Here is a 22,641-nt window from a genome sequence, read left to right as displayed (position 1 = left end):
TACACATTTTCTTACATCATTTTTTTTATTTACTGTAAAGGCATATTTAAAAACAAAAATATATTTCTAACATATTTATTATTTTTAACTGATTTTAACTAATTGTTTGTTATCCGCAAATTAATTATTTGAAACTTATAATAAGTAGGAGTATTTTTTAATGGATAACACCAATTATACCTTCTTTCTTTAAAAAGATCATGGGCATTATTTCGCCCTCCTTTACCAAATAACCTTGGAATTGCAAGCCACACATATGACCAATGCTGTTCTTGACCTTGAATTTTTGAAAATGGCAAAAACGGTCATAAAAATGATAAAATGAACAACTCAAAAGCAAAAGAGAGAATGACCTTGCAATTAAGCACCATCTTTATTCGATTCAGCAAGTTTAAGCTTTGTTCTTCTCTCAGGATCATACTCGCACTGATGAACAACTTATAAGATATAAAGGATCCTCACCTCGAACGATATGAGGAGTGCCGTGGGGCACAGCAGCACTAGGCCTTCAAAGTATATACTCTTCAGGCTGGGAGGCCACCGTAACTTGAGACAAGGATTCATACGCAGTCTTTTTCCTAGTGTTTCAGCTCATGATGTTTCTAATAAACAATGATGAATTCACTTCCCAGTTGGAAAGAAAGAGAAACCAAGTCGTACGTATAAAACAAACAAGTAAGTGAACAAAAAGTTCAGGCTTTGTTACTCTTTGCCATCTCATCAACATCCAGTTCCATTGCCAACACTGGCGAATCCCTCTGCATGCCATAGTGACTGGAGAAGGAGTAGAATATATAATTATTAGAGAAGCATCCCCAGTTATACAAATAACAAGACTCAGAAGTCTGGTTCACCTGTTCTGTACAGGACCATGATCTACTGCAGATCGCAAGCAATAAATGACTCTGCCCACAATGTCCGTCATTTGAACTGGACCAAATATTCTACTATCATATGCTTCCTGCCATTTGAAGAGTCAAAAGGATAACCAGTAAGTCACAGCCAATCCTACATGCTCTTTGTGGACAGTAATCACTTCACATAAGTTACCGGGGAGAATTCAAGCACAGAAATATAAAGAAATTAACAATATCCTCACTTAAGCATATGCTGCTAGGTAGAGCATACCAACCCCAAAAAAAAAATAATAATAATGTTGAGATCTGAGACAAAACAAGTCCAAATTATTTGAAGATGCCTTTTCCCTCAATTTTTGAGGCCAACGGTTATTTTTCAATTATTAATGGAAGAAGCAAACAGCCGGCTGTACATGAATAAAGCCATCACTACCCAGATTTTCACGGTAATGAAACTTATAAAAGAATTAGTATCGATATACCCAAGAAGAATATGTATAAACTCTCTAGCAACATCGTGCTTGTAAATAATGTTTTCAGAGTCAAGCCAAGTTTCCGATATGATTCGTTTCTGACTTGGACATAAGATTTCAACTAAGAACAGTGTTTAAATCTGTTGTCAATCATGACTACTTAGCATACTAATATTGGTAGTGCATTTAGAGTGATGGATTTTGTGGAAAAGAACTGCGGGGCCTATACCTTAGGTTTTAAATTTTGATTGTCAGCCAATACCCAACATTGATCATCCTCAAGAACGAAAGGTTCATCTTTTTCATTTGTAGAAACCATTTCATAGCCTTCAATGGCAGCCAGTCTTCTGACTAAATGATTGTTTTGTTTCTCAGGGTCCTTCAAAACGACTACATCTCCAACAAAGACACGCCTATCAAAGAAACATGTATATCATCAACAAATTATGAAAAATGAGAATCAGTCTTGCAATGAGCTTCAGTTGACAAGGTCAATCATCAATGCGTTGTTACCTAGCGGAAGTCCAAAGAATAATACACAAGAATGAAACAAAGAAGAAGACCATAAAAAAAAAATATAGTTAGATAATAAGACCTGATCACAAACGCTGCCCTGAGAAGGAAGGGCAAACAAGTAAGTTTTTGTCTCCATCCAATTCCAAAATATGTTATTGATTCTCAAAGTAAAACAGTGGAATCTGTATTCTTGTTCTTGTATAATTTTCATATCATAAACCCAAGGAGATAACATGGAATGCGAGTGTGATTTTGGGGAGAATGATGAATCCCTGGGATAAAACGGTTCCTATATGCCCACTAGCAATAGCAATATGTAAATTTGTAATGCAAAATGATTACGTTGGGTCTGCTTTTGGTAACTTCCGAACAAGAAGAGTTCCTCCTTTTCCATCTAGGGTTGGGGCCATTTCCTCTCCTTTGTTACAGAGCAAGTACGTCAGCCTTCCTTGAAGGAGATTCTTCCAAATAACATGATTTACCTCCCTGTCCGTGATTTGGCCCCTTTTATAGGTCTGCGCCACATCAGTGAATTGGTCAGAAAAGCTTCCAAATATTAAAAACTCATTGTGATACACTGGCAGAGTTATGGTATGGAGATAAAGAAGGTATAAAAAAAGTGATAGAAAAAGAAAGAGTGATAAAACATAAGGATGCGAGGAGAACTACAGGTAAAAAGATGAAATGGTGAACAACCAATAGAATAGAATTTTCACGACTGACAAATAAGCCAGCATAGCTTCACAACAGGGGATGCGAGTTTTATGTTTAGGATATCTCCATAGGACACCAAAAGGTATCAAAACTTAAAAGCTATAGATAACCAAACAAAAACTGCTCTTCTCTTACATCCAAGGCCATTTCAACATAAAACTTAGTCACACTTCTATCCAACAACAACAACAAAATACTTTTATATGACAACATCATCAACACTTTTATTGTCTTCTTCTTCTTCTTCTTTTTTTTTTTTTTGGGGGGGAGGGCACCAACACTGTTTTTCATACTTTTATAATTGCTACAAATGAGATATTAAAATAATATACGGTCTAAATTTCTCAGCTTTAAACCTTTGAGCCCCTGATTTAAATAAATACTTCCATCCATCTTCAAATTCCTCCATTCAAGAAATATCTTGGAAGTCGGAGTCTCATTTCCACAATTAATCAGCCTAAAAGCAAGAACACTCATGAAAGCATTAATAAGGCCTCTTGTTGAGCAAGAACCTTTTAATTTAACCACAAGCATCTCAGTGCAAGTGGTGCATGGCAAAAGCCATCAAAACACAATAGCACAAAATACCATTTCATTCACACCGATGATCTATGTATCCTTTCACTAGATGCCACAGTCCAAATTCCAAAGCTGCCCCTATGACTTATTCCCTAATTACTTAATTCTCTCATGACAATATTCCCCACTTGAGAATGATCCTTGTCCTCAAGGATCGTACAATGCCACTGGTTATTGTCGTGTGGGAGCTAAGGGTGATTAGGGTAATTGTTAGGAATCGGGGGTTAGTGAGGTAATTAGCATGGAATCCTACCAGCCTCTGTCTGTACAAGTAGGGGAAAGATAGTCAAGCGATGGTGTGAAATGAAGTTTGTTTATATTTTTACCTTTGCTATGTATCAGTAAGTAAGCAAGGTTATGTGTTTGAAAATTTATGGGGGAAAAAAAACATATTGCAAATGTAGACCTAAAGAATTTTCTCATTTTATAGTGTCATTGCCACAATGAACATCTGAGAGAGGAACAGTTTCGCACATTTAACTAGTTTCAATCATGAAAAACACCTATGTGAACATATGTTTCACATGTGCTTGATGTCACTTTCCATCATCTGGTCTGGTATAAAATCTGCTGATACAGACTTGTGCACAAAAAGATCCAACAATCTTTGATGAATATCTAGCCTTTTGTTGTTGAAATAGAAGACAATCAGTTTAAATATATATCATTGAACTTGATCTATATGCGTAAAAGCTGTACAAGAATGTTGACTAATCTTGTATACGAATATAGTCAAAACACTCTACAGAACATAGCATCTGGGAAGCTTACAGTTTACTTTCTTGTTTTATAAATGATAAAGCTAATAATCAAATGCGACAAGGAAAACAACTAACAGAATTCTCCAGATATCCATCTATAATGTGGCTAGATTTGGATCTTTAGGGGGGGGGGAATAGGAGGATAGATTCGATAAGAACGAGCAAGAGGGGAGCAGCTATAACCTGATTAAGGAATCGCACTCAAGTAAAGTTCAGAAGTCATATTGAATCGTTAATAGTCTTCACAAAAAATTAAGATCAACAGCATGCGCCCAAAGAGACAAAAAATGCAATTCAACTGCAACCCTTTGGAGCAGGGATCGTGTAAGGTGAATTGCCATTTTGTTTTACATTGAATTCTTAACCCTTTAACCCAGGAAAATTAGAGGAAACGTTATACTTCAATCATATGTAAACGGCTACAATTAATAATTATAAGCGCCACTCAAAACTGATATGATATTCCATAATGAAAATACATACATGTATTTCAGCCCATTACAACGTCAATGGAAGCCGGTTAATTGTTGAAATACGACTGGTAAACAATTTGAGAAGTCGGAAAATGGGAAAAATGCGAAATAAAATGTGAAAATAAATTTAGGGCTATAGGGTCAGAGAGGAAGTGAAACCTTCATGCCGATTGATATGGAGTACTCGAGTTTGTGAGCCATGTATCGACACCATGTTGAAAGCGAAGCCATTGCAGACAGAGTAGTCCGCACAAGCCCGATACTTATAACTCTTCTGTTCCTTAAACCCTCTGGTAGAACTCTATACTCAGGACCCAGAACAAAAATAATAAAATGGGAAAACCCTGTTAAAAAATTTCTCTCTTGTTCTCTTTTATCCGATCTTCGCTGCTTTGTATGTCAACTTGTTAAAGTGTTAACTAACCCTCTTCAAAGCTCCGCTTTGTTATGAGCTCTGAAAATGGGGTAAGGATTGCGGGTGCAAAATTAATAATAACAACAATAATAATAATAAGTTTATTAAGTTGAGTATGCGAAATAAAATGTTTTTATTTAAAAAGTAAATGAATAAAAATGAGTTTGCGATCAATTTCCTTTTAAAAAACAAAAGGGAAAATTCAAGAAAAACAAAACTATTCTGTAATGGAATAATAAATACGCATGAAATGTGGAAGAGCCAATTCTTAATGGTCAGCTATAATTTAAAAATAATCACACTATGTAATAAATAAACTGAGTATATTTTCAATTGAAATGCAATATTCCAGCTTCTTTTGCATTGGACGGGTTGAAAATATTTGTTATGTACAGTGATCTATTACTGTTATATATATTGTAGTATTAAAATTAATATTCTTATGGCCAAAATTAAAATTATCATTTGACAAAATTAATTTTATTAATGGGAAAAAAAATCAATTTCACACACGCGTATCCCGTGTGATTCACTCGGGTCACCCTCGCATTTATGTATCCAAAGATCCAACGTCCAGTATGAGAGAATGGGTCGAAGTCGAACATCGGGCCCACCAAAATCCCGACCGCCTCGAAATCCAATATCTCTGTGTCTCTCTCTCTCCTCCCTCTGCCCCGAGCAAAATCTGTCTGTCAGTTTGCTCTCCTAAAGAAGATTTTAATTTTATCAAGTGCTCGCTTTGCAGTTCGAAGGTGTTACTTCCTGATTGCAGTGACAAACCAGTTGGTTTGATCCCCTCGTCTACTCTCACAACCTGGGTTCCTCGACAATTCAATTCCAGGTTTGTAAATGGTCGTAACGCTATAAATCTGTTGTTATTCTCTTTTTTGGTTCATCCTGGTCGACAATTTAAATATCATCGGATTTTGGCAACGAAATAGTCGGTGCGACACGTTTTATTTATTTTTCTCTTCATATTGAACCTCAGCGGTGTTTTCACTCTAATGTCAATGAAGGAGCCGATCTTCGTGCTTACCCCTCAATTTCACGTCTTTTCTTTTTTGTTTTTTTTTTCCCAATACCCATTAGGTTTGTGGACTGTGAAGTTTGTTGAAATAATGGACAAGTTGAACCTAGCTCAATTGGGTGAGAAGCTGAAGACAAGTGGAGCTCAAATGGGTCGAATTGTTAGTGACAAAATGAAGGAAATTTTGCAAACCCCCACTCCTGAATCAAAGATGGTTGACGAAGCAACATCAGAGATTCTTGAGGAACCCAACTGGGGCATGAATTTGAGGATATGTGCGATGATCAATAGTGGAGAGTTTAATGGATCCGAGATTGTGAAGGCTATAAAGAAGAAGATTTTAAGCAAGAACCCAGTGAGCCAGAGGCTCAGTCTTGACTTGCTAGAAGCCTGTACTATGAATTGTGATAAAGTGTTTTCTGAGGTGGCATCAGAGAAGGTGCTTGAAGATATGGTTCGAATGATTGATAATCCGCAAACTCATCATCAGAATAGAAGAAGGGCTTTACAGTTGATCAGGGCTTGGGGAGAGTCAGAGGATCTTGCCTATCTACCAGTGTTTCGTCAAACCTATATGGTAAACGTTTTTACGTAACGTGTTATGACTTGGCCTGGATACTTATTGATTAGTCTCCTTATCTTTTTTACATTGTTATTATATTATTAACTTGCTGAATTTCTTGTATTCATTCTCTTCGTTTCCTTTTCTTGAATTCTTGGATCTTGTAGACGAACCTGTTTATTTATATTTTCTTTTTGGACTCTAGTTTCTTCATGAACTTATTTATTAGCAGGACATATGGCAGTCCCGGATTAAAATATGGTACATCGTGCAGATCGTTATCAAAGCTTGATCTATTAAGTGCATAACTCACGGATAAGAGGATATTGGGGAGAAAATTTGTAGCTTCTTCTGCCTATAACTGTTGGTTTCAGAACTAACGTGGAAGTATGCCAAAACAAGTTTATTTTGACTGAATTCGTTTATTTGAATGAAGATCTTGTTGAAAATTTTTGAATCTTAGCTCCTTAGGCAACTATTAAATGCACTGAATAGTAAAAAAAAAAAAAAAGTTAAGTAAATTCCCTGGGCGATTTTATTACTTGGTTGATTTTTCCTGTCCTGCATAGCTTGCAGCTATTGTTGCATACTGTTGTATAATCTTTATCGGAATAGCCCTTCCCAGGTAACCCTGAGAGTGCTTGCAGCATAACACTCTAATTTCTCACTTGCTTTCAGCTCTCTCTAGCTGATTAAGTACCGAGCTTCCCTCCTTTTTCTTTATTTAATTGGCTGTCTTATTCTGCTGCATTCTGCCATGTCAAGTGTATTATTGAATTTTAGCCCTGACACGGTTGATGGCAGAGTCTGAAAGGAAGAAATATGCCTGTGGAGATGGATGGAGAAAATTCAGCGCATATGCCATCTTCCTTGGAGTCTCATGTACACGAAGATTCATTAGATCCCCCTGAAAGTTATCCTATTCCTGATGCTGCGTTCCATGAGATGGATGGATCTGCTCTCTCTTCTAATCCCAGAAGCCTATCAATTGAAGAAAAGAAGGAACATCTTGTCATTGCTCGAAACAGTCTTGAATTACTCTCTACCATATTAAATTCTGGAGCAGAGCCAAAATTGTTGAAGGTAAACTTTATGAAGTTAGAGGAAGGCTGCACTCTGAGTTTTAATGCTTCATGCATGTTTGTTCTCAGTGTATTGGTTTCTCCTCTAAACAGATGTTTATATAAACATATGCATGAACTGTAAATCCATGGCAGCATTATAGGAAGATGGTGTAATTTGTTTTGTACATATGGAGTCTTTTGTTCGTGGACTTTGGAAGAGTGAAATTATGGGAAAGAAGCTATTTACTTCTTAAGGCAAGAGTAATGGTCAAGAGCAGATCGTTTGAGTGCTTAAATGTCGAATTAGTAATGACAATGATGTCGATCTTTTTAGGTATGAAAATTACATTAATATATGGTTATGAAGCTTTTGCCCTTTTCTATAATAAAATTAGTTTCCTATATCACTAATAGGATAGAATAATTCGTCACTGATAAAATTTACCAAATATCTCGCATGGTTGCAGGAGGATGTAATTGTGAGCTTGTTGGAAAAGTGCAGGCAGTCACTGTCTGTCATTAAGGTGATTGTGGAAAGCACCACTGATGATGAGGGAACACTGTTTGAGGCTTTGAACCTTAATGATGAACTACAACAGGTAGTTTCCAAGTACGAGGAGTTAGAAGCTGCCCAAGATTCTGGAGCACAAGCACAACCACCCCAAGTTGCTGATGCCCCAAAGCATGTTGTGGAAGCTGTTCAAAATCCCATCGCGCCACCAGAAAGCTTTGAAGGTGATGAATCTGGTGAGTCAGATGCTGCCGAGAGGCTTCAAAGGAAGCCACCCAGTAAGTCTGACGCTTCCAAGGTCAATTCTACTGCTGTTGTCGATAGTCATTGTGAGGCCAACACGGCGAATTGCGCTAAAGAGAAGGATGCTGAATCGGACGGTAAGAGAAATGCTGAATGAGGAAAGAGCGAGTTGGCATGGTTCTTATAGCATTAAATTTTATCGCTGTCCATATCTTTGTAGTAGGCTATTAGTTCTTTCTGTACTGTTGATCTTTGTCGTAGGTTATTAGTTCTTTCTGTACTGTTGATCTCCCTGGACGCCTGTGATACTTCATAACTAATTGGGATATCATGCTAGTTTCTTATGACTTGATTTGTTCGGTCTCTGGCTCTGCGTGTCAGAAGTTTGGCGCAAGGAGGAAATAACGTTGGCTGTATGACCATTTTTTCATGCAACCGTCAAATTCTTATGCGAAGTTTGCAGTCAGTTTGTAAATGATTCATTATTCAATTTTGGATTGAATGTCACTTCTCTAGGAAAGTTACTAGTGTAACTAGCGCTCGCAGAGAAATTTAGATATTTATAGGAGAAAATGCTATGGCCCTGGTACGAGAAGATTCATGAGAAGCTGGTGCCTTTTAAGGAGTGGTGGGGCCCCACAAAAACTAATATAATGATGCACAATAATCATTGCCGCCAATATTAGACCGTATCTAGTCCTCGAGTGAGGAACACATTGCGTGGAACTTCTTTTTTTTTTTGGGGGGGGGGGGGAATACGTGGAAGTTTTCCTACGTTTGTGTTATGGTGCATTAATTCGGCGCTATTTCATGAACGCTGGTCCTTTTTTCATGCATGACTAAGACTATCATCAACCAACGTCCCCTCTTTCATTTCTTAGGATCGAAAATGCTTTGATATCAACCGATAGTTTGATGCAGAGAGTGATCGAGTTGCATGTGTCTCTTTTGATCCTTTTAGAGTGAGAAGAAACATCCAATATGGAAGAAGAACTAAACCGCAAGATAAATTCCAAGACTAACATCAGCTCTTTTTGCTTGTTTATCGTACGAGGATAGTTGTATAGGTAACACATTACACATAAATGTAAACAAGAATGGATTAGCCTTCCTACTGGAATATCAGATCCAAAAGACAACTAAGGACCATGGGTCCAGTTTTTGACTTTGATCAACTAGGCGAGTAGCAGAAAATGGGTGTCTTGATATCAGATGTTGAAAGAACAGTACCAAGTTTAAAGGGAAGATCAATAACTGATGAGTTTGAAGCTGTTAAGAAAGATGAAAAGGAATAAAGCTCACAGGTTCTAATTAATCATGCAGAAGAGGTGCAAGTTATTTTGTGCCATCACAATTCACAAGTCAGAGTCAGTAGCTGTTAGCATTCATTATATAATTGATTCATTTTTTCATGCAAGTCGTGGTTCATCTTAAATTTTGCGAACACAAACATATATATTTTTTTATTTATAATTGGACAAATGCAAATGCATGAGAATCCTACATGGTTCTAATTTAACTGGAAGAAAAACCAGTACTGGGATGAAGAAGAGTTAAAAAGAAAACAATATAATGATTAAAAAAATCAAAATCGATGTGCCTGAATGATATTTGTATCAGTGGTTTTCTAATTGTTTAGCTCTTTTGACAGATAACTTGGTGGTTTGGGACTTTGGGAGCATTTTTAGCATATTTTATTTTATTCTGTATTCATGGGGACAAGGGGGTAATGGAAACCTTTGGGGATTTTCGCTCCTCCGCGTTAAAGGACATTTTCAAAATTAAATAAAGAGAAATTAAAGAAATTACCTTTTTTTTTTGTGTGGCTCTGAATGGTAACTCAGCACAGTTTTACAAAAAGAGAAACTCAGTTTTCATATCCATGCTTCTACATAAAATGATTCACGGCCCCCAACTCTAAATTTGGCGCTTCTCAACGAACGGTCGAGAATTCGCTAGTTTTCTCCATGAACACCAATGCCTTCGTGAATCTCCCATCTTTCTTTCGTTCTTTCTTTCTTGCTTCCTTCTCTGTCCACTCCTTCCTATCTCCCCATCTCTTTTGTTCAGTTTTCCGGCATTTCATTGCCGCCGGAATTCTGACATTTCGCCATGAACGACACCGATGATGAAAGCGATGTCCGGAAGGCCCCGATCATCCCAAAGGACCTGTATTTCATCAAAGATGAGACAACCCTCAAGGACCCGGATCTTGCCGATGGGGAAAGACCCCATGACGACCCTGATTCCGAAATAGAGGACCACGAATTCGCCGCCCAGCCAGATGGAAACCCAAGCCCTGCCGAGCTCAAGCTTAAAACCAAGAAGACGTTGTTGGAATTCCGGTGCAAGGTTGAAGATTCCATTCTCGGGAACTACTTGCTAGGCGAATCAGACCAGAAACACTCGCCTGGAGAAAAAGCTTTAGCCGCCGAAAATTTGAGAGAAATTGCTCTCTGGGGTATCCCATTGTTGCCCAGCAAGGCTCATGAGGGTACTGATTCGGTTTTGTTGAAGTTCTTGAAGGCCAAAGATTTCTGCGTTGCTGATGCCTTTGAGATGCTACAGAAGACCATGATATGGCGAAAGGAAAACAACATAGACACAATCCTCGACGAGGATTTGGATTCTGAATATGGAAAATTTATGTACATAAACAGCAGGGACAGAGAGGGTCGTCCTGTGTGTTACTTCGTTTATGGCGTTTTCAGAAACAAGGAGCTGTATAGGAAAACCTTCGGGACGGAAAAGGAACGCAGCAAGTTTTTGAGGTGGAGAATCCAATTCATGGAAAAGAGTATGAAGAAGCTTAACTTCAGAGAAGGAGGGGTGTATTCCATTGTTCAGATTATTGATTTGCATGACACACCGAAGCACGTAATGAAGGAGCTTAATTCAGTCAGCAAGAAAACACTGCCTCTGTTTCAGAACTACTATCCTGAGACCATTTACAGAGAGGTCGGTATCAAAGAAACTATTTCTGGTACTTTGATTTTCTGAAATCTAACTGACATTGAAATTTATGTTTTTTTCTTTCCTTTTTTTGGTGTATACAGATAGTAGTAAATGCTCCATTTTGGTTCTACACGTCCCAATTGCTATTCTCACGGTTCATGAGTCATAAAAGTGAAAAAGAGTTCATGTTGGCTAGACCTCCTAGAGCCACACAGACGCTCCTCAAGTGAGCTTTCTATCAATTCTTTCCATCCTTTTTAATTCATTGACAAACACTATCATCCTGATTATATTCTTAATAACCCGAAAAAGGTTCATCGCCCCAGAACATCTTCCGGTTGAATATGGTGGTCTCAAGAGGGAAAATGACCAAGATTTCTCCCCCGGTGATAAAACTTTACAACACAAAATCAGAGGAAATACAATGTCTACAATTGAAATTCCAGTGAACGAGGTGCGCCCAACTTTAGTATGATGTTTTCATATATGATCTAATTTAATTTTCATTCGCATTGGTTTTGATGTTTGGATTGCGTATGTAGCCCGGAGTGACCTTGATCTGGGATGTAACTGTGGTGGGATGGGAAGTGTCATACAAGGACGAGTTCATTCCAGAGGATGAAGGCTCATACACTATACTGCTGCAGAACCAAAAGAGAATGGGGGATAGTATTAGAAATTCCTTTTACATAAATGAACCTGGGAAGATAGTGATCACAGTTGGAAATGGGACCTTCAAGAAGAAGAGAATGTTCTACAGATCTAAAGCCGTAACCACTGTCCCTATGTTCATCTTTTTTAAGTGATCCACAGCAGATGGCTTAAACTGAATTTAAAGCTCGTAGTTTCCAAGCGGTTCAGAAGCAACCGTACGGGGGTGGTTGAATAGGTTGTCTAACAAGTTCTTGATTACCAGAATCGATTGTCTATGTCCAAATATTGTATAGGATTCTTTCCTGAATTGAACTCGAAATAGAAATTGCATGTGATAGTGGCTAGATACGTTCTGCTGTATAATTTAGAAGAGAATCCTGGTTTTGTGCAACAGCTGTATTAGTTGCATTAGGGAATTTGTTCCTGTATCTTCATGTGTTCAGAAATTATTCACTATGAGATTTTGTGTTGGATGTGTTGTGAAATATTCTAAGTTATCATGTAAGAATTATTTTAATTTTATAATCAAAGCTTCTCAAAGCCTTCATCTTTATGACAAAATATGTTTGAACGGGGAAGAGCGAAAAAGTGATTTCCTAGCCTCAAGAAACACTCGTATGAGGACAAAACAACAATCGGAGTTTCTGTTGGGGAATCATTTGCGCATCTTTTAATTAAGTTTGCATGTCGTGAATAAATTAAGTATTATAATATTCCAAATGTGCTAGACCACAGCCGTGTTTAAATCAAGAGAAGATTATACGGACCAGGATTCCGAAAATGCTAAAACAGGGTAATATATAATATAATTAATGTGGCTTCATAACTTCAGTACATGAATGTGCGTGCTTTCCTACCTTGAAACATGGACCTGCACGAGAAACTTGAGCATGTAGATCTGATAACAAGGTAAATTTATAGTTTCGTCTTTCTTTGTCGAGGCCGAAAAACTGAGCCAGTAATGAACAAGCATGAACCATATACACAAACAGCATGCAAATTTTTAAAGCACCATAAGATTCCACCCAAATGATAAAGCAACTGACAGCAGATACAAATAACCCATCATCATCCTCTATCCTGATGAAACCATATAAAGTACAATTCGCTAAACCTATCATCCTCATTGGTAAAATTTGGAAACGATTCAAAGTTAAAAGGGAGGGAGGGCAGGATAATAAATGAAGTGGTGAGAGGAGAAAGTGATGGAGATATAGGCGTGGATAGATAGAGGGCAATATAATGGTCCCTGATATTGTTTGGGCCAGTACCAGGTGGGCAAGAGGTATCACAGCTGCATGAGATACAAAGAGTGGCATGTCTTTGTTGTTTCCCTGTAGTATGAGAAAATTGTAAGCCAACTTTATTTATGAGGTGTCACTCATTAAAGTTTTGTGGCCATGCACGCTGAAGAATGTCTTAACCTGACCAGCCCACCTTGTGACGTGTCCCTCACTCGCCCCTCTCCTATTCACTATAAATTACACCCTTGAGGTTCTCCGCTTCACCAACATGCAAACACAATTAATGCCACCAGTCCCAGTCATGGCTAAGGTTTCTAATTCTCTCTGTATTTGCCTCTGGTTTTCGTTTTTGGTTCTGGGAAGCTGCTTCAATTTCCGGGACCAGCCGCAGCAAAATGAGTGCCAGTTGGAGCAGCTTGAGGCTCTGGAACCCGATAACGTAATCAAGTCAGAAGGCGGTCGGGTTGAGACATGGAACCCCAACCACAGGCAGTTCCGTTGTGCTGGTGTGGCACTGACTCGTTGCGTCTTGGAACAGCACGCCCTTAAGATGCCTTCGTACTCCAATTCTCCCCAGCTCATTTACATCCAAAGAGGTAAGTAATGCAGACACTGTCATCATCTCGTATTAAAGGTTCATTCATTGATTCATGTATATAAATGCAGGTAGAGGAATGTTTGGGATTGTGATTCCTGGGTGTGCTAACACATATGAGGAGGCACAACTTTCATTGTCTGGAAGGACCTGGAGGTCCCGAGATCGTCACCAGAAAATTCGGCTGTTCGAGCAAGGTGATCTGATAGCGGTGCCGGCGGGCCTTACTATCTGGATGTACAACAACCACAATGAGCCCGTTGAAGCCATTTCTCTCCTTGATACCAGCAACTACATGAACCAGCTTGATAGGACGCCCATGGTAATCATAAGCCAATGATATATTCATCTTTTCTAACTAGCTCCTTCTTGATTCCCTCCCTTTCATTTTGTAATGAATTATAGTAGCTTTTAACTTTTGTTTGTTTGACACTTGGTGGCAGAAATTTTATCTTGCTGGGAATCACCAGCAAGAGTTTCTGCGATATCAGCAGCAACAGCAAGAGAGAGAAGAACAACTACATGGAGGTCGTCGAGAAGGTCCGCAGCAACAACAGAAAGGTGGCAACGTCGTGAGTGCGTTCGACAGGGCTTTGATGGCTCAAGCCTTGAACACTGACGAGGAGACAGTGAGCGAGATGCAACGGCAGAACGTCAGGAGTGAGGGAGGCATCATGAGAGTGAGTGGCGGCGGTCTCCACATCTTCCACCCACCTCCCAGGAAACAACGACCACGCCCACGGCAAGGAGAGCAAGAGGAGGAGGAAGAACTAGAGGGCGGCGAGGAACAACAAGAGCAACAAGAGAGAGGCCAAGAAGGACGCGAAGAAGAGAGCGGAAACGAGAATGGCTTGGAAGAGACACTGTGCAGTATCCGAATTCACCAGAACATCGGACCTTCCGCATCCCCAGACATCTACCATCCACAAGCCGGCAGCCTCAAGACCGTCACTAGTTATGACCTCCGTGTTCTCAAGCTGCTCAAGCTCAGTGCCGAGTTTGGTTCAATCCGCAGGGTAATCACTCAATCAAACCCCCTCTCCCTTGTAACAAAATCATTTCAGCTGAACTATAATGCCTGATATGAATCAAGTGGTTGAGTTTCAGGATGCTTTGTATGTACCACACTACAACTTAAACGCCCACAGCATAGTCTACGCATTAGAGGGAAGTGCGGAGGTTCAGGTGGTGGATGCCAATGGCAAGTTGGTGTACAGCCAGGAGCTACGGCAGGGACAAGTTCTGACGGTGCCACAGAACTATGCGGCGGCGATTAGGTCACGAAGCAAGCAGTTCTCGTTTGTAGCATTCAAGACCCACGATGTGGCTATGATGTCGACGCTGGCGGAGCAGATACGGTCGTGGCCGGAAGAAGTGGTGGCGCGTGTATACCGGCTGAGGAGGGAGCAGGCGAGACAGCTCAAGAACAGGACTCCGCTTCACTACTTGGTTCCTCCACAACAGTCTCCCAGAGCCGTGGCTTAGAAACGTTACATATCCTCTGTCTACGGGGGATGAATATAATCAATAAAACAGTAATCAAATTCAATAATCAATAAAAGAAAAGGGGCATCCAAGCCTCTTGTTATGGGAATGCAAAATTAGTACTGTAAGATTCTGTTTTTACCTGTAAATGTGATGAGCGGAAAAAGATTCCCGTTGCTAATTAGTTTTGTCTTGTTTTTCCCCCCACTTTCACATCTAGTCTCCGTTAGTTAGACTTTTCATCGAAGTATTCACTAAAATATTTAAACTTCTCACAATACAATATACTGCTTTCGGTTCTAATTATAAGATCTTATTTATAATCTACAAACAAGATCTTATAATTAGAATTAGAGATAGTATATAAAATTTGTTTTAGGACTAAATTCAGTGCCATGGAGTCAGCCCCTTTTGGGTTATCTTGTCAAATTTTTAATCTAATTAAATAATAATTTTAGTATTTTATGTCTACAATTGTACAATGGAATGTTTTCTGATGGAAGAAATTAAACTTTGTCCAATTTCCTTCTCGACTTCAGTGGCTGAATTCAAGAATAAAATTAAATATCAAACTATTTTTGATATTAATAATCGGAAGTGGTAATAAGCTATCAGATAAGTCAATGGTTGACACCATAATATTGTCTGAACGACAATGATGCTGGTTATTAGTTGATTAACAATGTGAAGGACGAATCCTACCTCTTCTTCCATGCATCTCGCGCATTCTCACTCTGATCCAATTAATGCGCTTTCCAGATTCATTCCTGTTCTATCTCATCCCCTTCCTGGCCGCCGTAGTTGTTCTATTATTTGTAGCAGAAACCAGGCTTATCTTTTCTTGGCTTTGACTTTTTTTGAGCGAGTTTTGGAGGATATTTTTCCTAGTAGTTTTTCTTGCTTCAAGCTACGGCTTGCCTTTGTTATTCACCCAAAAAAAAAGAAAAAAGAAAAAAGAGAGTAGGCTTATATGCCATATAAAATCATTTTAAAGATAACACACAAACTGGAAGCGCTGTGTGTGTGTGTGTGTGTGTATTCAGTATTATCCGTCTAAACTCTTCGTCTTCATTTCACCATACTTGGCTTACAGACTATTGTCTCGCGGAGTCACGGATACGTATATCAAGGGAGGATAAATGAACACACGTTGCTATCAGTATTTAATTCAACTTCCGATGCCTGTGATAGAAAACGAACGAAGAAGACCCGATATATATATACAGTCTCCTGAATCGATTCAATCTGCTAGGTGGTCCCCGTCTCCTCTGGTCACTCGACAGGCACTCGCGTGATCATATAATAATACCATACTTTGGATCATTAGGCGATTCTGGGACGCATCGGGGCCAGCAAAATTCATGACGTGTAAGAAATGAGGATTCCATAGCCATGCAGGCTGAAGAATGTCTAAGTCTCAGTAACACATTTTATGACGTGTCCTCCATCCTATAACTCCCTACCACTATAAATGAAAACGCCCCAGGTTCTCCGCTTCATCGGAATATCCAGTCGGGTTCGCGATGGCGGCGAAGCCTAATTTTCTGTTTGGTTTTTCTTTGTTTCTAGTGCTGTTGGGTGTCTGCTTGGCTCGGCGGGCAGAGCAAAAGCAGTTCAACGCTTGTCAACTTGAGAGACTCAATGTCTTGGAACCCGACCACCGGGTGCAGTCGGAAGCCGGCGTCACCGAGAGCTGGAACGCCAACCACCCCGAACTACGCTGCGCCGGCGTCACCGTCGTTCGGCGCACCCTCTACACCAATGCCCTTCACCTGCCATCATATTCCAACGGTGCCCAGATGCATTTCATTGTCCTAGGTGGACGCTCTCTCTTGTTCTCAGTCGCTTTAATTTTTATCTCCTTGTCATTAGTTATTTCTTATTTGATTCGCATCGACCGCATCAGGCAGGGGAGTGATCGGAGTTGGTATTCCTGGTTGTGCTGAAACATATCACCACCAGAAGCTTCACCACGTCAAAGAAGGTGACATAGTCGCAATTCCGGTTGGAATTTCTTATTGGACCTACAATAATGGGGACACCCCACTTGTTGCCGTCACTCTGATTGACACCGCCAACGAGGAAAACCAGCTTGATCCAATCCCAAGAGTAAGCTCATTCAATTTTGCCAGAATAATTAGTTTAACTTAAAGGGTATATTATTACTGATGGGGTGGTTAAATGGGTGCAGAGATTCTACCTTGCTGGAAACCCAAAAGAAGAGCACCCAGAGTCCCTGCAAGGCAAGCATGGAACGCAGCAAAAACAACTCAAAAACATGTTAAGTGGATTCGAAACACGGTTGGTGGAGGATGCTTTCAACGTGGACGAAGAGACAGCAAGGAACATTCAGTCGCTTGGCGGCCGAACAGACCAAATGATAACAGTGAGAGGAGGTCTTAGTTTTAGTCCACAGTCTCAACAAGGACGAGAAGAAAGCCAAGGAAAACAGAGTAAACAAGGACAAGGAAATGGAAATGGCCTGGAGGAAGTCTGCAACTTAAAGATTCACCAGAACATTGCTGACCCCTCACAAGCTGATTTCTTTAATCCCCTAGCAGGACGAATCAGCTCCACCAACCTGCTCGATCTCCCAATCCTGAACTGGCTTCGGTTGAGTGCAGAATATGTCGTGCTATACGGGGTAAGTGGGTTTCATTTCATCATATATAATATGATTTTTAAGTAAGGCAAAAAAGAAATTGCAAGATCAAAACTGGGCTCTGATGTATATGCATGTCTAAACACGTTGAATGAGCAGAAGGGAATGTACACTCCACAATGGAACGTGAAAGCGAATAGCATCATATACGTGATAAGAGGAAGTGGAGGAGTACAAGTAGTGAACTGGGAAGGTAGATTAGTGTTTGATGGGGAACTACGAAGAGGGCAGTTACTAGTGGTGCCACAGAACTTTGCGGTGGCACATCAATCATGGGACGAGGGATTTGAGTTCATATGTTTTAGGACACATGAACGGGCAGTCATAACTCCAATTGTGGGCAAGCAATCCTTCTTTGAGGCAACCCCCGCCAAAGTACTTGCTACTATATACGGCCTTCACCTGCAACAGGCACGTCACGTCAAGCAATCCCGACAGGAGGGCTTCTTACTCAGCCCCGTTTCACCATCTCAATAACCTTTTATTCTTGAGGTGTAAACTAGCAGATGTGTGTGTGCGTGTCTGCCGCGTAATAAAGTTTTGGGCTTTTGGTTTGGCTGCCACATAATAACACGGAAGTAATTGCTACTTTACCACATGATTCATTACTCTGCATGGTTAAGCAGACTCCCGTTTATTTCCATTTAAATTTGGTTGTTACTGTACCCGGAACTCATCTAGCAAGGCAAGCACGTCTGCCAAAACAGTAAATTTCTTCACAGAAGGATAAAATGGCGCGCACACTTGAACGTTCAGTTACTACGCATAGGATGCTGTGAATCATCCATCTATGATTTGATTACTATCTGTTTTGTTCGTTTCAAAAGTAAAAAGGATTCACCCAATCACCATCTCTATGTAAGATCCTTGTGAGTTGTGATTATGATCATGTCTACTTATTCCCTGGCCAAGAGGCCAGCAATAACGTTACCAAGGGCACGTTTGATCATAACTCAGCATGCTTTGAATTTTAATGAACACCAGACTGCAGTTAGTTTCTATTAGTAGCTCCTGTCAGCATCTCAACTTCTTAGAATCAGATTCCAAAATCACTTTCTCGGGGCCCAAATTCATACCTTTCAAAATGCCCCATTCTTCAGCCTCAAAAGCACTACGTGCATTTTCCAATCTCTTGACGGAATCCAGCTGTCCTACTTCCATTAAAGTCTCCTGGGATAAAAACTTATCTTTCCATATAATTGTGTTTAATCAATTAAGCCGATTGCCCGGTCAATCCTTTATTTCCTTAGTTTGGAACTTTTTCTATCCCAAATTTGTAAAAATAAAGGGGGAAAGAAAAGAAAAAAAGCGCCGCCTATATCCCTTCAGGACAGTGTTGTCATGTTCAATGAAATGATAATTACATAGACAAATATTAATCACGCAAGCTCAATTTGAAGAAGGCCGGACACAGTATGAGTATTTTAATATCATTAGATCTAGACCTTTTATAATTTGAATGATCTAAATTTAAAATCTTTAAAATTATTTTCAAATAAAAAATTATTTTTTTGGAAAAAAATGATAGTCCAGAAATTATCTTTATTTTAGATTAGATATATTAAAATAATTATTTTGAACAAATAAAAATAAAAAGAAAACAAATCCAAACCATCCCAATAAAATATGAAGAGTTCAGATTTAACGAGTATATAATGCTTCACCAAAACTGGATCCGCTAGGCACTAGAAGTAGTAATTAATAGTCCGTTGAATTAAAACTCAGCTGCCTAGAACATTTCATGAGGCCATGGTAGAACACATGAACGCAAGCCGCTGCCACAGGGGATTTTATTCTTCACTACCTAAGCATCTAGCCGATTGAAAACAACACCACACAGGGCATATATGATACACATACATACATACATACATATATATATATATATTTAAAATCCAAGGGCCTAAACAAAAGCCTTTGTTTTCGAGGACTGAGAGGCTATGCTAAACAGAGAAGCCTGGTCCCTGCCGATTTTGAGCCTCTGGGCTTCCTTTATGCTGACTCTGAAAATGTTGGCAACGACATGCACAGGTAGAGCTCTAATGGCTGAGGATATCCCCACCAGCGGGCTAATCATCGCATCCTCTGCCGTCTTGAAAGCTATCCACTCGAACCCTCCTTCTCCAGTCGCCTGTATCACCACTACGAAATTCTGCGGAATCACCAGAACCTCTCCCTCTTCTATCTTCCCGTCAAACACGCTTCTTCCCTCGTTATCCACCACCTGAATTGTCCCTTTCCCACCCGTCACGTACAATATGGTGTTGGCGTTCAGATTCCAATGTGGCACATAAACACCATTCTGCATCCAAACAAAGTCCATATGCATTCATATTATTGTGAGATCCTGGTCAATACAAATGTGTGTGTGTGTGGGGACGTACTTCGTAAAGAACGCCTCTCTCGGCGCTGAGACGGAGGTCAGCGAGGATAGGGAGCTTGATGCTGTTGAGGGTGGCGATGCGACCAGCGTGTGGGGTGTATATATCGGCGCGTGCGGCGCTACCGACGTGTTCTCGAACCCTCAAGGTGCATATGGTCTCCTCAAGCCCATTGGCGCGTGGCCCTGGTTCCGGCCTCACCACTTCCAGGCCTTCCTTCACCAACACAATGTTCTTTCTGGTATCATCTGCACCTTTCATCTTTCTCACTGTCTCCACGCTCACACCGTATATTTCACTTAAAAGCTGTTCGTGAATTCTGCTGAATAAATTTCTTCCACTCTCCCCATCAGTTTCCTCCCCGTGTTCATCTTCTGGGTTGCCTGCAAGATAGAATCTCTACATGGACAAATCAAGTTAGAAATCTAATTATTATGGAATGGAATACAATAGACAAGGGTATACGCAAAGTTTGTTACTCTTGGTTTTCCGTCAAGTTGATTGTCCGCGTTACTAGTGTCCATGAGGATGACGACGACGAGTGGGGTGTTCCCGTTGTTGTAGAACCAGTAACCTATTCCAGCAGGTATGGCAATAATGTCGCCTTCTCCGATTTCATGCACTTTCTGATGTTTCTCTCTGTATCCTCCCTCAGATCCTTCAGGCTCCTCAAATGACTCAGGACAAGAAGGAAAGATGGTCATCCCTTGAATCCCACTTCCTATATATACACGAAGCACATGCATGGGTCAAAAGTGTATATATTCAAGTGACAGGTTTTAGCTTTCACCGCATATAGTACTTAGTTAATTGTACCTCGGACATAATATAGTAGTTGGGGAGCATTGGTGTAGGAAGGCAGGACGAGGCCTTTGGGCTGAACGGTGCGTCGAACGAGAGTAACACCAGCACAGCGAAGTATCTTGTCGCTATGGTTCCATGATTCAGTCACCCCACCTTCCGACTCGATACGATAAACGGGTTTAAGAGACTCAAGGCGATCGAGCTGGCACTCGCCCGCCTGGGGTCGCCGATCCATTCGCATTTTCTGACGATGTGCGACACTGTTACTGGCCAACATCAAGACGACGAAGCACACCAGTGAAATCGAGAGACCCAACGAAGGCGTGCCCATATTTTCCCCCTTCAATTTGTGTCTGTGCTTTTGGTCGTTTATGTTAAGTAGCAGTAAGTAGACAGTACTACACGGAAAGATCTTCATGTAAAGGAATTTATAGCAGAACAATTGAAACGGCGGGATAGACACGTAAGGATGGTAGGTAAGGAATGAGGAGACGTGCAGCTTGCATGGCGATCAAACCCTTCAAGAAATTACACCTATCAGATATGTTGGGGCAGGTGGCTTAACATTCAGAGGATGCTACGATGGCTGATCAATAATCCAGTGGCAATAATACAGTACCAGTTTCGATCAGGGAGCGTGCAGCTCATGATAGCATTTCTTTAATGAGTTTGTTGAATGTTGTGCCAACTACCGTCAGAATTGGAGCGAAAATATGTTGATGATGCTAACCGTTAACAGGCTTTTGTGACGAAATTAATTTAGTTGGGAATTATTAAGGAGATTATGATATCATGTTTGACATTTGAGCATGGTTTTTAAGCAGAATACGCACTAATATGAAAGTTGTTGGGGTAAAAAGCATGAAAACATTCTCTCTTAAAAACAGACACTGCACTTGAGGACGATCGAGCATGTGTCATTTAGTGTCATCAGTCTCGTACTTTTGAAAAGAGCTTCGTAACTTGGACTACTGTTTGGCATGATACGTACATTCGATTGCATCCATAACATGAGGGAGAAGATGTTTGCTCCCTCCCGCGGGTAATATAACAATTACTTCCCATTTTATAATTTGAATTACACTATAAAATACAACTATGTTTTATATTAAAATTTCGATGGAAGAAACAGTAGAAAGTTTACATATAAAAGGGTATACTTTCGGCTAAATGAATTGCTAAAGATATACTTTTTCGGTTCTTAATATAAGATTTATTTAACTAATTTGATTAGATTAAAAAAATTAGGTAAATTAGTTAATTATAAGAAATATGACATGTTTTTTTAAAACCCATAATCATCTTTCCTAATATCCTCCCCCCTCTTCTACTGATTATAGTTGAGGGAATATCCATAGGGGTAATTTTAAAAAAATTAATAAATATAATAAATATATCTTATATTTAATATCAAAATTAATTCAATAATTAGGTCTTATATTAAATATTGGGTAAAATTTTAGGGAGAAGCGTGAACAATGAAAGACATCAAGAATGCAAAAAAGCCTGATATTGTTATAGTGATCATATATGTCATGTTTCATCCACTATAACTGATAGAGAAGTATAAGCAACCGCCCTGCATTTGTGATGCTGTGACCAAAGAAAAACCCTGAGATTCCTTTCTTGTTTTCTTTATTTTACTTTATTTGTTAATTAATCAATA

The 22,641-nt window shown here is 39.8% G+C and overlaps 6 protein-coding genes across 6 annotated transcripts; 4 read left to right on the top strand and 2 right to left on the bottom strand.

Moving 5' to 3' along the window:
* Positions 1-518: 518 nt before the first annotated feature.
* LOC114747526 (uncharacterized) lies at positions 519-4,771 on the bottom strand. Its single transcript, XM_028935865.1, has 5 exons — positions 4,533-4,771; positions 2,189-2,361; positions 1,560-1,743; positions 855-961; positions 519-774 (listed from the first exon to the last, which is right to left on the bottom strand). Exons 1-5 carry the CDS (start codon positions 4,602-4,604, stop codon positions 693-695), a joined length of 618 nt encoding a protein of 205 aa, XP_028791698.1. The 5' UTR covers positions 4,605-4,771; the 3' UTR covers positions 519-692.
* A 684-nt stretch (positions 4,772-5,455) lies between these two features.
* Positions 5,456-8,438, top strand: LOC114747525 (TOM1-like protein 2). The gene is made up of 4 exons (XM_028935864.1): positions 5,456-5,629; positions 5,878-6,392; positions 7,182-7,460; positions 7,909-8,438. The coding sequence occupies exons 2-4, from the start codon at positions 5,907-5,909 to the stop codon at positions 8,350-8,352; spliced, it is 1,209 nt and encodes a 402-aa protein (XP_028791697.1). The 5' UTR covers positions 5,456-5,629; positions 5,878-5,906; the 3' UTR covers positions 8,353-8,438.
* Positions 8,439-10,127: 1,689 nt separating this feature from the next.
* LOC114747528 (patellin-4) lies at positions 10,128-12,360 on the top strand. Its single transcript, XM_028935868.1, has 4 exons — positions 10,128-11,153; positions 11,252-11,376; positions 11,463-11,604; positions 11,693-12,360. The coding sequence occupies exons 1-4, from the start codon at positions 10,308-10,310 to the stop codon at positions 11,954-11,956; spliced, it is 1,377 nt and encodes a 458-aa protein (XP_028791701.1). The 5' UTR covers positions 10,128-10,307; the 3' UTR covers positions 11,957-12,360.
* Positions 12,361-13,341: 981 nt separating this feature from the next.
* LOC114747535 (glycinin G3-like) lies at positions 13,342-15,303 on the top strand. The gene is made up of 4 exons (XM_028935878.1): positions 13,342-13,644; positions 13,715-13,965; positions 14,087-14,659; positions 14,751-15,303. The coding sequence occupies exons 1-4, from the start codon at positions 13,350-13,352 to the stop codon at positions 15,126-15,128; spliced, it is 1,497 nt and encodes a 498-aa protein (XP_028791711.1). The 5' UTR covers positions 13,342-13,349; the 3' UTR covers positions 15,129-15,303.
* Positions 15,304-16,651: 1,348 nt separating this feature from the next.
* LOC114747523 (legumin type B-like) lies at positions 16,652-18,267 on the top strand. Its single transcript, XM_028935863.1, has 4 exons — positions 16,652-16,946; positions 17,035-17,237; positions 17,320-17,772; positions 17,890-18,267. The coding sequence occupies exons 1-4, from the start codon at positions 16,652-16,654 to the stop codon at positions 18,265-18,267; spliced, it is 1,329 nt and encodes a 442-aa protein (XP_028791696.1).
* A 1,426-nt stretch (positions 18,268-19,693) lies between these two features.
* Positions 19,694-21,306, bottom strand: LOC114747521 (11S globulin-like). Its single transcript, XM_028935862.1, has 4 exons — positions 20,988-21,306; positions 20,651-20,892; positions 20,175-20,570; positions 19,694-20,092 (listed from the first exon to the last, which is right to left on the bottom strand). The coding sequence occupies exons 1-4, from the start codon at positions 21,304-21,306 to the stop codon at positions 19,694-19,696; spliced, it is 1,356 nt and encodes a 451-aa protein (XP_028791695.1).
* Between the last annotated feature and the right edge of the window lie 1,335 nt (positions 21,307-22,641).

This window comes from Neltuma alba, unplaced genomic scaffold (assembly GCF_004799145.2).
Source record: "Neltuma alba isolate B1F8T4 unplaced genomic scaffold, ASM479914v2 tig00005351_pilon, whole genome shotgun sequence".
In the NCBI taxonomy this organism is placed as follows: Eukaryota; Viridiplantae; Streptophyta; class Magnoliopsida; order Fabales; family Fabaceae; genus Neltuma; species Neltuma alba.
This window is presented reverse-complemented; position numbering and strand designations above follow the sequence as displayed.

Coding starts and splice junctions, on each gene's coding strand:
- LOC114747525 (XM_028935864.1), top strand. CDS start 5,907: ATGGACAAGTTGAACCTAGCTCAATTGGGTGAGAAGCTGAAGACAAGT. Junction 6,393..7,181: donor TGTTTCGTCAAACCTATATG/GTAAACGTTTTT, acceptor GGTTGATGGCAG/AGTCTGAAAGGAAGAAATAT. Junction 7,461..7,908: donor CAGAGCCAAAATTGTTGAAG/GTAAACTTTATG, acceptor GCATGGTTGCAG/GAGGATGTAATTGTGAGCTT.
- LOC114747526 (XM_028935865.1), bottom strand. CDS start 4,604: ATGGCTTCGCTTTCAACATGGTGTCGATACATGGCTCACAAACTCGAG. Junction 2,362..4,532: donor CCATATCAATCGGCATGAAG/GTTTCACTTCCT, acceptor GATGTGGCGCAG/ACCTATAAAAGGGGCCAAAT. Junction 775..854: donor CATGGTCCTGTACAGAACAG/GTGAACCAGACT, acceptor CTCCTTCTCCAG/TCACTATGGCATGCAGAGGG.
- LOC114747528 (XM_028935868.1), top strand. CDS start 10,308: ATGAACGACACCGATGATGAAAGCGATGTCCGGAAGGCCCCGATCATC. Junction 11,377..11,462: donor GCCACACAGACGCTCCTCAA/GTGAGCTTTCTA, acceptor AACCCGAAAAAG/GTTCATCGCCCCAGAACATC. Junction 11,605..11,692: donor TTGAAATTCCAGTGAACGAG/GTGCGCCCAACT, acceptor TTGCGTATGTAG/CCCGGAGTGACCTTGATCTG.
- LOC114747535 (XM_028935878.1), top strand. CDS start 13,350: ATGGCTAAGGTTTCTAATTCTCTCTGTATTTGCCTCTGGTTTTCGTTT. Junction 13,966..14,086: donor AGCTTGATAGGACGCCCATG/GTAATCATAAGC, acceptor ACTTGGTGGCAG/AAATTTTATCTTGCTGGGAA. Junction 14,660..14,750: donor AGTTTGGTTCAATCCGCAGG/GTAATCACTCAA, acceptor GTTGAGTTTCAG/GATGCTTTGTATGTACCACA.
- LOC114747523 (XM_028935863.1), top strand. CDS start 16,652: ATGGCGGCGAAGCCTAATTTTCTGTTTGGTTTTTCTTTGTTTCTAGTG. Junction 16,947..17,034: donor GATGCATTTCATTGTCCTAG/GTGGACGCTCTC, acceptor CGACCGCATCAG/GCAGGGGAGTGATCGGAGTT. Junction 17,773..17,889: donor AATATGTCGTGCTATACGGG/GTAAGTGGGTTT, acceptor TTGAATGAGCAG/AAGGGAATGTACACTCCACA.
- LOC114747521 (XM_028935862.1), bottom strand. CDS start 21,306: ATGGGCACGCCTTCGTTGGGTCTCTCGATTTCACTGGTGTGCTTCGTC. Junction 20,893..20,987: donor ACTACTATATTATGTCCGAG/GTACAATTAACT, acceptor GTGTATATATAG/GAAGTGGGATTCAAGGGATG. Junction 20,571..20,650: donor AACTTGACGGAAAACCAAGA/GTAACAAACTTT, acceptor TTGTCCATGTAG/AGATTCTATCTTGCAGGCAA.